The 13801-nt window shown below is 46.2% G+C and overlaps 1 protein-coding gene across 2 annotated transcripts in view; it reads right to left on the bottom strand.

The window, feature by feature from the left end:
- Positions 1-13801, bottom strand: part of ABL1 (ABL proto-oncogene 1, non-receptor tyrosine kinase) — a 130128-nt gene that overhangs the window by 16056 nt on the left and 100271 nt on the right. For both annotated transcript variants that reach the window (XM_083596289.1, XM_083596290.1), the window contains exons 5-6: positions 7858-7942; positions 6583-6760 (exon numbers count right to left, since the gene is read on the bottom strand). In XM_083596289.1, the coding sequence (XP_083452415.1) occupies positions 6583-6760; positions 7858-7942 (263 nt within the window). The remainder of the gene's footprint in view (positions 1-6582; positions 6761-7857; positions 7943-13801) is intronic.

Raw genomic sequence — 13801 nt, 5'->3', positions numbered from 1 at the left:
AGAATGTGGATTTGGGGGGGGGTGTTATTGGGTTACTGCTTTTGGTTTGATTTTCTATGTTGTGGTCTTGTTGTGAACCGCCCTGAGACCTCCGGGTATAGTGCGGTGTATAAGTTCATCTGCATGAAAAGCAGATGCTCTATCACTGAGCAATAGATACTCCCAAGGAACATAGGAAGTTGCCTTATTATCCTGCATCAGACCACTGGTTCATCTAGCTCAGTATAGCCCACCTGGCTGGCAGTTTCTCTCCAGGGTTTCAGGTATGGGACTGTCCCAGCAATATCTGGAGGTGCCACTGGGGATTGAAGCTGGGACCTTCTGCATGCAAAGCAGATGCTCTGTACCTGAGAAATTGGTCCTGTTCTCTTAAAATAAATAAAAAAATTCTAATTTTCATGATTCTGGAAAAAGAGATTTACTGTATTTTTCGCCCTATAGGACGCACCGTCCCATAAGGCGCACCTAGTTTTTTTGGGGGGAAATAAAGGGGGGGGGGAATTATTTCCCCCCCCAGGTGCGGGGCTGGGGCAAGGGAAGCCCGAGCTTCCCCCGACCCCAGCCCCCAAACAGGTAGCTCTCTGCAAGCCGTGAGAGCCCAGCGCTGGCTCCCGCTGCTTGCTGAGAAGTGCGCGAAGCCTGGACGCGCTGAGCTCAGTGAGCGCAGGCTTCAGCATGCAGGCAACTCTGTGCAAGCAGCGGGAGCCCGGCGCCGGGCTCCCGCTGCTTGCGGAGAGGTGCGCGAAGCCTGGAGAGCGAGAGGGGTCGGTGCGCACCAACCCCTCTCGCTCTCCAGGCTTCAGCGAAAGCCTGCATTCGCCCCATAGGACGCACACACATTTCCCCTTCATTTTTGGAGGGGAAAAAGTGCGTCCTATAGGGTGAAAAATACGGTAAACAAGAAGCTGGTTTGAATCAGCTTATAGGTACATCTATCTCAGTATTGTCAATGCTCTCCAGGAGTTCAGGGGGGGATATCCCCAGCTCTATCTAGAGACGCCACTGAGGGTTGAAGCTGGAACCTTCTGCATACAAAGCAGATGTTCTGCCATTAAGATACAACCCTTCACCAATCATTTTAATTGGGCCAAGGAGCCGAATTTATTGGTAACACACATCCACCTGGTGATGAAAAAGCAAACATTACAACAGTCGTTCTCAAAGTGGGCAGGATTACCTGGGGGCCCTAAGAAGCAAGGGGGTAGCAGGAGGGTGTAAATGGAGGTGTTAATGACTATCAGACTTTGAAAAGCTGGCTTCACAGAATCAAGTGCATTCATTTTGTTGAATTAAACTGAGTAGTTGTAACTGAACAAATGTGCAGTTAAGGATTACTGTTTTGAACTTTTTTGTGTTATTATCTTCCTCAGTGGGTCATGAAAACTGCTGTTCTGAATAATGATTTGTACAGGGTAGGGTAAAGTATTGGGCACTAGGGATTAATTTGTGGAACCAAGGGGGCGGTGGCCTGAAAAGTTTTAGGAGCCACTGCATCAGGAGTCTGTGGAGTGGGGAGTAAGTAACAACCTCAATGGAGGGTGTAGAAGCCATAACACACAAGAGAGAGAATGGAGGAATTGTTTCCATGCAATTTTTTAGCTCCTTCATAAAACAATGGAAGAGAGTTCACCTCAAAAAGTATAAAATAGAGCTGGAAGTTTCAGAAAATGGAACCAGAATGACCAAAAGGGTAGAGTGACTCCTCTATGAAAAAAGGTTGCAGTGTTGGAGGCTTTTTAGTTTAGAGAAAAGGCAAGGAAGAGGTGACATGATGGAAGCTTATTAAATTATGTGTGGCGTGGAGACAGTGGATGGGGTGGGAATTCTTCCTCTCTCCTAATACTTGGACTCATGGTCATCCAATGAAGCTGAATGTTGGTGGATTCAGGACATTTAAAAGAAAGTCATTCTTCGTGCAGCATGTATTTGACTGTGGAACTCAGTGCCACAAGAGGGGATTATATCCACCAACTTAGATGGCTTTAAAGCAGACAAATCCGAGGAGGAGGGTAAGGCTATCAAGAGTTACTAGCCATAATAACTCTGTCTCCAAAGTCAGAGGCAGCAATGGTTCTGAATACCAGTTGCTGGAAACCACAGGAGGGGAGAGCTGCTCTTGTGCTTAGGTACTGCTTGAAGATCTACCACTAGGGCATCTGGGTGGCTACTGTGAAAACAGGATGCTGGATTAGATGGGCCATTGGCCTGATCCAGCACGGCTCTTCTTATGCTCGATGAGGCTGAAGAAATTGTTTCCACCCAACGCCACGCTAAATTGGAAATCAATCCAAGTGCGCAACTCTTTCCCTACGTGAAAGATACATGAACCACTTTCCCAGTGACTTGTGAACTTTGCAAAGTCACTGGCAGAGCCACAGAAGAGCTCCTTGTTCAATGAGAGAGCGCCATACTGAAAGGGCACATTAATTTGTCACACACCGTTGCCGACATGTCCTGTTCTCGTCAGCGAGAATGCCGTCAACACAGCACATAAAGGGGAGAAAAGCACCTTGTCATTAGCGACCGTCATTTCCCGCCGACTCCAGTCATTCAGTGAGGTCACCAACATGCATCTGAAATCCATTGAGGAGGACAGCGACAGCACCCCCCTGAAGGGACTGGGAGTCTGCGGGGGTGAGCCGTTTGCAAAGAAGAGAAGAGAACGGGAAGCAAGACACTTTTCCCGCCTGCTCCTGCGATCTGGGGTCACTGACAGTGCAGAACAAAGTGCCCAAGAGTGCAGAAGGAATGAGACAGAGAGTGATACTTGAATTTTTTTCTTCCTCTAAAAAAGAAGAAGCTAAGTTCCCTTTGCAGGAGGGGTTGGACCGGAGATGAGGATGCCAGCATGGAGCAAATTGAACCAGTTGAGACAGTAAGCGTTAGGTTGGGAGGGGGAGAGTTTGTGTTTGGAGTGGGGAGTGATTGGATAAGGTTGGTGGGAAACACTTTGAGCTCTAAATGTTGTTGGACTACAACTCCCATAATCTGCAGCCAAATTCTTTGGCTGTGATTCCTGCACTGAGGAGGGATTGGACTAGATTGCCCTTTGAGTCCCTTCCAATTCTACAATTCTATGAGACACTGGTGGTGCCATTATCAGAGATGGAGGTGCCTGAATGAGCCTTTAGATACAGCAGAAGAAAAGCTTGTGTCTTAGGGATAAACGGTCAGCATTTCAGTGTGGGATCATCAGGCTTGTTACAGGGGAAGCAGGTGGGCAACCTTTGGTGGGCATGCTAATTGTGTAGGAAAGATCACCACTCTGATGAAACGCAGTTGACCTCAAAGTGTGTGTGTGTGTGTGTGTGTGTGTGTGTGTGTGTGAGAGAGAGAGAGAGAGAGAGAGAGAGAGAGAGAGAGAGAGAGAGAGAGAGCCAGCAGAGTGTAGTGGTGCACTTCCTCAAGTTCTCTCTCTTAACCAACAGAAAGGTGAGGCAAAAAGGGCTCCTGATCCAGGCACAACCTGGAAAGTCATGCAAAACAGACATAAAGGCCAAGTGTGGTGTAGTAGTTAGTGCTGGACTAGGATCTGAGAGACCAAGGTTCGAATCCCCACTCAGCCATGAAGCTCACTGGGTGACCTTGGGCCAGCCACTCATTCTAACAGTGTTGTTGGGATTAAACAAGGAGAGGGAGAACCATGTGGTTCCACTTGAGCTCCTGGAAAAAAGGGGGGATGTAAATGCAATAAATGAATAAAATAAATAAATAAATAAATAGTGTCTGAGATGGTCGGGGGTGGGGAACAGTAGTGCCATGATGGTAGGCATGGATCCACTTACTACAATAAACAGCATACATGCACGAACACACCCAAAATAGCAAGGCTGGCTCATCACACGTTGAAATAAGTGGAATAATGTACATTGACATCTGAAAAATTAAAGGGGAAAGGTTGTACCTTGGAAACAGAGCATCTGCTTTGCACGCAGAAGGTCTCAGCTTCAACCCTAGTGGTTTCTCCAAGTAGGGCTGGGAAAGACTCCCTGCCTGAAACACTGGAGAGTTGCTGCCAGTCAGTATAGGCAATAAAGGAAAGCTGTCTGTGGACAAACGTCAGCTCCCTCCGCCTGAAAAGAAAGATGAGCACTACACCCTATAGTCTCCTTTGGCTTGGGTTAACCGTCCAGGGATCCTTTTCCTTTACCTTTACCTTATGGGTAATATTGAGCTAGATGGGAGTCTCTCCCACCTGAAGATATATTCTAGTCTTTGATTACACATGCACCAAATTGAAGTTTTCTGAGTGGTTTGGAAGTACTGTAATCATTTTCAAATGTACTCTGGTGGGTGTGGGTGTGTACGTTTCCCTGTGGGGTGGAGAAAGAGATGTACAAATGTCCCATTTGCAGATTGCCCCCCCCCCCCCCGCCCAGTGACTGGGGTTGTTTCCAGCATGTCAACATTCCTAAGTCACAGAGGAAGCATCCCGGAAAGGAAATAGAGACCTCCCACACGGCACCAAGCTCAGCCCAAGTTCCTTTCAAGACAGACACTGATAATGCCCCCAAAAAGTTGATCAAGTCACCCACCAGCTATTAGATTGCTCAGAGGCCATTTCCCCAGACAAAGAATGTAAAGTGCTAGCAATAATTGCAGCACACTGAAAGGTCAAAATCCTCCAGACAGCAAGAATGGCAAAGATGCTTAATGGAGAGAAGCGGGAGAGGCACACAATCCAGACAATAGCGGGAGGAGAAAGGAATCACTAAAAAGCACAAGATGACAAGGAGAGAGGAGGATGGAAGGTGTGTTGAAAAGGTGGGGGGTGGGGGGCGGGGAGAGAGAGAGACAGACAGAGAAAGAGACTTTCTGAGAACTCCAGTAACTGTAAAGCGCGAATGATGGTTCGGGGTGGGGAGAGAAAAGGGGTGTCATTATGGGCAATTTACTGGCTCAGGGGAAGGAAGGAAAGAAGGAAGGATGGGGAAGAGCTCATTTTGCACAAAGAGCTGTGGTGATTAGGAACGAAGGTTTCATCATGAGGTTTTATTGTAAAATCACAGAGGAGGTAGAAACACTGGTACACCACATCAGGACTGAGAAAGACTGAAAGGCAGGAGTGATGGAAGGGACAAGGGCATCCTGGGGGTTATGACCACACAGGGGCAAGGAGGTGAGGGTTTTCATTGGCTGCCAGCCACGATGTGTATGCTCTGCCACCACAGTTGGAGGCAGCAATGTTTCTGAATGCCAGCTGCTGGAAACCACAGGATGTGGGAGAGCTTTTGCACTCAGGTCCTGCTCGTGGGTTTCCCATAAAGGGCTTGAGGGTTTCCCAAATGGCCACTGTGAGAACAGGAGGCTGGACTAGATGGGCCACTGGCCTGATCCCATGTTTTTGTGACAGCATTGGACCCTCACACACCATCTCAGAATCTATTTGGTCCAGTACTGTAATGCCATTATACTAAAAAGACAGGAAGCTGTCTCATGCTGAATCAGACCGTGGGTTTATCTAGCAGAGTATTGTCCACAATGACTGCCCAATGTTCTCCAGGGTTTCAGCCAGGGGTGTCTCTCCAAGTCCCATCTGGAGATGACAGAAATTGAACCTGGGACCTTCTGCTTGCAAGGCAAGAAATTCCACCACTGAACTATTGTCCTTCCCCTAAGAATTCCAGGGCTCATGGTTGCGAAGAAAGTGCTGGCTTATATAGGAACACATGAAATTTCCTTATACCAAGTCAAACCATTGCTCCATCTAGCTCAGTATCATTTACAATGGCAGTGGCTTCCCAGGGTTTCAGGCAAAGGTGGATCTGTAACACTCCTGGGGGTGGGGAGAAGAGCTGTGAGAGGATTTTTTTAGGGTGGAGGGAAACAGCTGGTACAGGAAGGATTGAAATCTCCCCCACTTTCTCTGCTGCAAAGTGAACTCTTGCTCAGGTTCACATTATACACAGTTGCAGGGTTGAGTGTGCAGCATCACCACCCCCAAAATAGCTGAACGTTTGGGTTTGCCAGCTGCTAAGCTGTGCAGGGATGCAACATACCCTTGGCAGGAAAAATAATCCAGAAGCAAGACGTGATTCCCCAAGGAGTGCCTGTGTGTTCCAAGACACAGCACACAACATTAATGTGCTACTGTAAAGCTGCATCGCTCTGTCTGTGAAATATTGTATTAACAGCCTCTGTAGCAGGCTAGTGGTGGAAGGGGAGGTGGTTCCATTTTCTTCTGTAAGAACAGAAGCAGAGTCCTGCTGGATCAGGCCAAAGGCTCACATAGTACAACCCTGTCTTCAGTCGCCAACCAGATGCCCCAGTGGGAAACTAACAAGCACAGCCTGAGCGCTACCAAACTCTGCCTACTTGTACTTCCCAGCAAACAAGAGCCTTTTACAGTGGAGCTGTTTGATAGCCTTATTTATCCATCATGAATCTGTCTAATCACTCTTTTAAAGAAATCCAAGTTAGTGGCTGTCACTGCCACCATTTTTTAAAGTATGTTTTAACTGCTCTATAATGTTTTTCTTTTTAAATTGTGGATCCATTTGCAGCCCTGGGCTCTTTCAACAGGAAACAAACGAGCAAGCAAATCATAGCATTATTCTGTATAGCAGCACAAAGTTTTCCTACCTGTGGATGAAATTCTTCTTCTCTAGGTACTCCATAGCAGAGGAGATCTGGGTGGCCATGTAGAGGAGCACAACAGCATTCACCTCCTGCCTGTTGCAGTCCCGCAGGTAATCCAAGAGGTTTCCATATGTCATGAACTCGGTGATGATGTAAAACGGAGGCTCCCGTGTGCATACGCCTATGAAACATTTAAAAATGAACAAATTAGATTTAAAAAAAAATCCTGCTAAAGAAAGAAAAACATAATTTATGATTTGCAGTATTAATTCTGGGTTGTATCCATTCTTAGGCCACCTTCACACCATGCATTTAAAGCACTATGATACCACTGCAAACCTCTCCCACAAAGAATTGTGGCTTGTTAAGGGTGCTGAGACACCTATTGGCCTTCCAAAACTACAGTTCTCAGTGTGGTTTAACAATCAATCCCTTTTCCTAGGGAACCCTTAATTTTCTGAAAGGAGCTCAAGGTGGTGTTTATGATTCTTCCCCCGCACCCTTTCATTTAATGCCCACAACAAACCTGCAAGGTGGGTTAGGCTGAGAAGCAGTGACTAGCCCTACAGTTACCCAGTGAGCTTCATGGCTGTGTGGCAATATGAATACTAGTCTCTGTGCTCCTGGACTAACACTAACTACCACACCACACTGGCTAGGAGAGACCTACTGTCTGAAACCCTGATGAGCTGCTGCCAGCCTTTGTAGACAATACTTAACTATATGGACCAAAGGTCTGACTATGTAAGGCAGCTTCCTATGACTAGGATGAATGATTTTTAAGCTAGAAGTGCTGCACTCCTATGAGGAAGGGACCACAGCTCAGTAATAAAGCATCTGATTTGCATGCAAAAGGTCCCAGGGTTCAATTCCCAGCTTCTCCAGGTACGGCTGGGAGAGTCTCCCTACCTGAAATCCTGGAGAGATGCTGCAAGTCAGTGTGGACAATACTGAGTTAGATGGTTCAAAGCTCTGACTTGAAATAAAACAACTTTCTATGGTAAGAGAAGACAAAGTTTCCTCCAGAAGCTGGTTAAAGATGTCTAAGCTTTCTGGCCTTTTATATATTAAATACAAGTATGAAGATTTAAACACACACTGACGCACAAACCTAACTCAGTTCAACTTTTAAAATTAATTGCCAGCTCCTGCCAGTGAATTGAAATGTCTCTCTGTGAAGCCTTGGTGTGGCTAAGTGGTTTATCTTCTCCTTAATGTCCTGTATTGCTGCGTAAGGCTTTGGTTTGAGTCGCCCTGCTTGGTATTTCTGACACTTACCCAGTAATTGCACCAAGTTTGGATGCTTGATCTCCTTCATTACCGCTGCTTCTTTCAAGAATTCTTCTACCTCCATAGTGTCCTCCTGCAGGAAAAGAGGTAAGGGGAGCACAGGGAGAGAGAGAATGATTTCAGCACATGGTCTAGATAATGGAATCACTGGAAATTACAGTTGCATGAACAATAATAACCTCCGGTCTCAGGCTGCGGAATATTGATAACCTCTAGCCTTAGGTTGCAGAAAATCGATAACCTCTGGTCTCAGGCTGTGGGGCATTGATAACCTCTGGCCTTATGTTACATAATATTGATAACCTCTGGCCTCAGGCTGCAGAACATCAAAAACCTCTGGCCTCAGGCCTGCCCCTCAGTGCAGCAATGGGCTCTTTCCAATCCTTGTCTGTGCATGGATTTACTTTTGCACAACTCTATGTCATGGTCTGGTTGGACACAGAGGAATGGTGGGAGGAACCAGCTGGGGAACCCCCAAGGAAAGAAGGCTTAGAGCCCAGGGAGTGGTCAGAGGGAGAATCCTGCAAAGAAGAGGTGTCGTAATCTGAAGAGGTAACCGGGCTTAGTGAGCTGGGAGTGTTTGTGGCAGAGAGAAGTTAAGAATCAGAAGCTGAATCTGGCGAGTGCAGAGATGAGTCAGGCTGGTGAAAAGTCATGGGTGTCTCCCCCTCCTGCTGTGACACGCGCACCTCCCCCCCAATCTTCCAGAACAAGGAGAGGTATGAAAAGAGAGGAGAGATTGGCTGTATGCAGGCGCAGTATCTGATTGCTTGGAAATAGCCCTGGAGAGAAGGAGACATAGATAGCTGTGGGGAGGTGGGGACCTTCAGTCTCAGCAACTGATTCCATGGAATAAGATCCACCAGAAATTAGCCACTGCGCTCATTAGGCTTGACACTCCGCAATGTCTGTGGAGATCATGTTTTTGCTAATAAAGAGTTAACTCCAACTTTGGACTGTATGATTACTGACCAGCATGCACTGGGACACTGTACTTTCCATCTCTCTCTTCCTCACAACTGCCCCTTAAATCTGGGGGTTTCTCCAATCCTCAGGAGCAGTTTGGGGAGGGTGCAGGGCATGCACGGGGTGGACAAGGGGGGAGGAGTTCCATTGTGTGAGCGCAAATCTTTGCTAATGGAACAAGTGCATTGATACCACCCTATATTTTGCTTGAAGCTCTTTTATTTTATATTTTGCTGGTGTTGGGTTACTGCAGTTCCAGGAGACAATTTTATTCCCTATATCCAGATTAAACTCTCTCTTTATTTGTTTTGAAAAGGCCACGCAGGTACCATCCAGAGAATGGCTGAGCAATGTGGAAATCGATGCAACTTCAGAAACCGTCACCTTCCTCTGAAATATCAGAGGGGCTAATTTACATGCTGAGCCAGGGGTAGTGGTGGCTGGGTTAACTGGAATTTGGAGTAAGTCAAGAATCAATCTGTGGGCTCCTGGCTGATCCCGTGTGGGGAACCGCAAGTCCAGAGGGCCCCCAGGCCTCTCTATGGGGCCCTCAGGACTTGCTTCAGGCCACACCTGAATGTGGAGGGTCTGTTAACCTATTAAGCTGCCAACAGACCTCCCCAATGAATTTGTTTAGTCAGTGTTCAAAGCCATCAAAACTAGTTTCCATCAGCACACCTTGATGAGTTAATGAAGTATTATATAAAAAGACACACTTTTGCCTGTCCAGATCTACTGACAAACAACTTCCCCAGGTGACCCCAAGTTTTAATATCATGGAGGAAAAAGGATCCCCTTCCTTGTTCTCTTTCCATGGAATTATGCATAACACAGATAAATTCCATAAACTGCTGCCGTCCCTACATTAATAATCTTTTCCCTCCTTGCTTCCTGCATCTTGTGTGAGACATGACACTTAAGGCTTGATTAGGTAGTCAATATTCGCAGAGGGAAGATGTATCAGTAGCTAAAAAAGTTCAGAAGCATATACCAGAGTGGAGAAATCTCTGGTTCTCTAGATTCCAACTCCCATCATCCCTCCAGATGTCACTGGACTCCTGTTCCAACCATCCTTCCAGACATCAGTGGACTTCAACTCCCATCATCCCTAACCATGATGGTTACTGAACCTCATGGGAGTTGAAAGGGTGACATGGGGGGAGGGGTCAACAAGTTCACTGTTCCTGTCACATATAATCTACAAATACAAAATGAGGAAAACCCAGTGTGGTGTAGTGGTTAGAGTGTAAGACTAGGAATTGGAAAACCAGGATTTCAATCTCCCACTCGACCATGAAGTTCTCTGGATGACCATTCGCCAGTCATCATCTCCCAACCACACAGGGCTGTTGTGGAGATTAAATGTGGAGAACTACATACACTGCCTTCCTGATCTGGAGATGCTTTAAAAAGTATTAAGAGGGGCCTCATTGGCTTCAACCAAAATTCCATCTAGTCCAGTATCCGATTCGCTCCCCAATTGCTTGTCTCCAGCCACTAAAACTCAGTGGCACATTGCCTCTCTGGAAACTGTGGCTAACAGCACAAGCAGAATTCTTTAGCTGTGATTCCTGCATTGAAGGGGTCCGATTCCAACTATACAAGTCTAGAAGAGCTTCTGCCACAGAATTCTGCCCCCCTCAGAGTTTGCAATGGAACCCGAACCATGGAGAGAAAGTTTTGCATTTTAAAAGCCACTGCCTCTCTCTTTTTCCCCGCAGTGTCTTCCACTGCCACAGTTAAAATTGCATTATGATGTTATTAGCAGAAAGCCATCTCGGCTTGGCCTCACTCTGGAGTGAGGAAGGTACGGTTCCTGCTCAGCGGGGCGTAGAGTCCAAGATAAACAGAAGCTTGGGTGGCCAGAAGGTCATTTACAAAGCACGGCTGGGAGGAGGCTGTGCCTTTACAGACAATGCTGTTCTCTGTCCCTGGGCTTCTTTCTTTCTGGGCAGGAAAACAAAACATTGATGGGGGATAAGGCAGAAAATGGCAGAAGGGGATACTGGGAGGTGGGAAAATGGCACAGAGGCAGCACCACTGTGAAACGGAGAAGAAACCTTGGGATTTCAGATGCTAGGAAAAGGGGAGATCCAGCCCAATGCCACCTGCTTGCTGGAATTTCTCCTGCACAGGGGCTAGTAAAATGAATGAGAGCTACACTAGATTGTGGCCTCCACTTTTTTCAATGGGGCTTGCACAGATTAATTTTTTATTTGTTGTTGTTTAGTTGTTTAGTCGTGTCCGACTCTTCGTGACCCCACGGACCAGAGCACGCCAGGCACTCCTGTCTTCCACTGCCTCCCGCAGTTTGGTCAAACTCATGCTGGTAGCTTCAAGAAATTTTTTGGTACATCCCTGCATTTATACCTCACCTTCTTCCCCAAAGAGCTCAGGGTGGTGTACATAGTAGTCCCCGTCCCCCCCCCCATTTAATCCCCACGACCACGTGAGGAAAGTTAGGCTGAGAGACAGTGACTGGCCCAAGGTCACACCCAGTGTGATTCATGGCCAAGTGGGTGATTTGAACCCTGGTCTCCCAAGTCCTAGTCTGGTACTCTAATCACCACACTGTACCAACTCTAATTTGGTGTGAGAGTTTTTCTGCTAGAGGTGCTTGAATGTATCTGGCCAGCCCTGAGGACTAAAGATGTTCCTGTTCCCAGCTGCTAGGAATCACAAGTGGGGAGAGTGCTACCACTGCACTCAGGTCCCGGTTACAGGCTTCTGTTCGAGGTATCTGGTTGACCACTGTGAGGACAGTATGCTGTACTAGATGAGCCTTTGGAACGATTCAGCTGGCAGGCCCGTCTTATGTTCTTAAAATCTGGCTCAGTGCTCATTTTGCTGTTCGGCATTTTCACCCCATCCATGTATTTGCTTCCAATTAGTTTGACTGGCAGCTGGCAGGTGACTTCCTCTCCCTAGCCAACAGAAACCGGGCTAATAAAAAGTAAGCAAGGATGATGTCTGAACGGTAAGGCGAAGGGTAAAAAAATAAGTCTGGCTATAAATCACACAGCCGAGAAACCTAGTGGTTAGTGCTGGCTGTGAAGAATCTTAACTTCTAAACAAGTTTCTTGTCCTCAAGAATCTTCTTCAGAACTCTGGAGACATGTTGGCTAGGCATGCTAAATAAAGGTTCACAATCCAGGTTGGCTTTATAGCCTTTGAGCCTGGGAGTGGTGGTCAAGAGACAGAGTTACCCCATGCTGTGATTTCCTGTCCTTCTACATTCTGTTTACTTAATAAGCCATTTATTTTCTTATAGAGAGAGGGTGTGAAAGGAATCTGCATGAGGCTACCGATGGAGAACCCACAGAACAGAGTCCAGCTCTCATGAGCCCTACAATGCAGCTTCTCTTCTAGAGCTGGGCAAATCTATCAATTTTTCTTTCTCCTGGATTCACTCACCTCACCCCTTAGTTTTAAGTTCAGCTCTCCACATTTCCATGGCATTTTAGAGTCAAATATTAGCATTTTGCAAGCATTTTTTTCCCTATTACCATCCTCGTTGTCATTACCAGCTGGTCTCACAGTGGGTTGCAACAGCTTACAAGGAATGGGGAACTTGAGGAATGTGGCCCTCCAGCCTTCTCTGTCTGGCCCTTAGGACTCTTCCCAGGCCACATCCCTCCTAGTCCTTCCCTAAGTGCTTCTGCTTGTCCAGAATATGCTCTTGAATTGCAATGATGCCTAGAGACAATGCCCCTGTGACTCTGGACAAATAGAAACAAATAGAAGCATGTGCTTCTCCAGAGTCTTTACTATAGAGACATTCGTACTAGCCTCATCTTACCATTACTGCATAAGTACCCAGGGCACACAGGACAATTTTATACTTCCCTGCTGCTTTCAGATACCAACCCTGCTACAACATACGTTGCCAGATTCTGCACAGGAGTGCTCAAAATTCGTCGGATGATTACTAGTGCCACAAACTAGATATAATGAGCACTCATATTAGAGTGCTCTATAGACTGATAGCTATAGTCTTATACAGGGGTACCTCGGGTTACTTACGCTTCAGGTTACATAAGCTTCAGGTTACAGACTCTGCTAACCCATAAATATTACCTCAGGTTAAGAACTTTGCTTCAGGATGAGAACAGAAATTGTGCTCCGGCGGCACGGCAGCAGCGGGAGGCCCCATTAGCTAAAGTGGTGCTTCAGGTTAAGAACAGTTTCAGGTTAAGAACAGACCTCCAGAATGAATTATGTAACCAGAGATACCACTGTATATACTAACTTTTTACGCTCTTCCACTCCTGTCTAATGTTCTTAATCCTTCTTTTAGACTCTCTTAGCTTCTTCTGGATCCTTATAGACTTTTATATATACTTTCTGTCTTAACTCCTTTTAGTTTTTTTTAAAAAAATTAAAGATTTTAAATGATTACCGTATTTTTCCATCTATAAGACACCCCCATGTATAAGACGCCCCCTATTTGGGGGGGACTCTGATTTAAGAAAATGGGGGGAGATACTATCCGTGTATAAGACAAACCCAGATTTTGAACATTATTTTAGAATTTAAAAAATTGTCTTATACACAGAAAAGTACGGTATATCCCTCCCTCCTTATGCTGGTGTACGACTGTAATAAAGATTTGTTGTTGCTGTTGCAATGATGCCTTTTGCTTGCTTTGATGGAAGATGGAGAGACGGGTGGGGTTTTTTTCATGGCTGGATTATTATATTTATGTATTATTATTACAGTGGTACCTCGGGTTACAGACGCTTCAGGTTACAGACTCCACTAACCCAGAAATAGTACCTCGGGTTAAGAACTTTGCTTCAGGATGAGAACAGAAATCATGCAGTGGTGGCACAGTGGCAGCAGGAGGCCCCATTAGCTAAAGTGGTACCTCAGGTTAAGAACAGTTTCAGATTAAGAACAGACCTCCAGAACGAATTAAGTTCTTAACCTGAGGTACCACTGTATTATTATTATTATTATTATTATT

The sequence above is a fragment of the Podarcis filfolensis genome (genome assembly GCF_964270895.1).
Source record: "Podarcis filfolensis genome assembly, chromosome: Z".
NCBI classification, from domain to species: domain Eukaryota; kingdom Metazoa; phylum Chordata; class Lepidosauria; order Squamata; family Lacertidae; genus Podarcis; species Podarcis filfolensis.
This window is presented reverse-complemented; position numbering and strand designations above follow the sequence as displayed.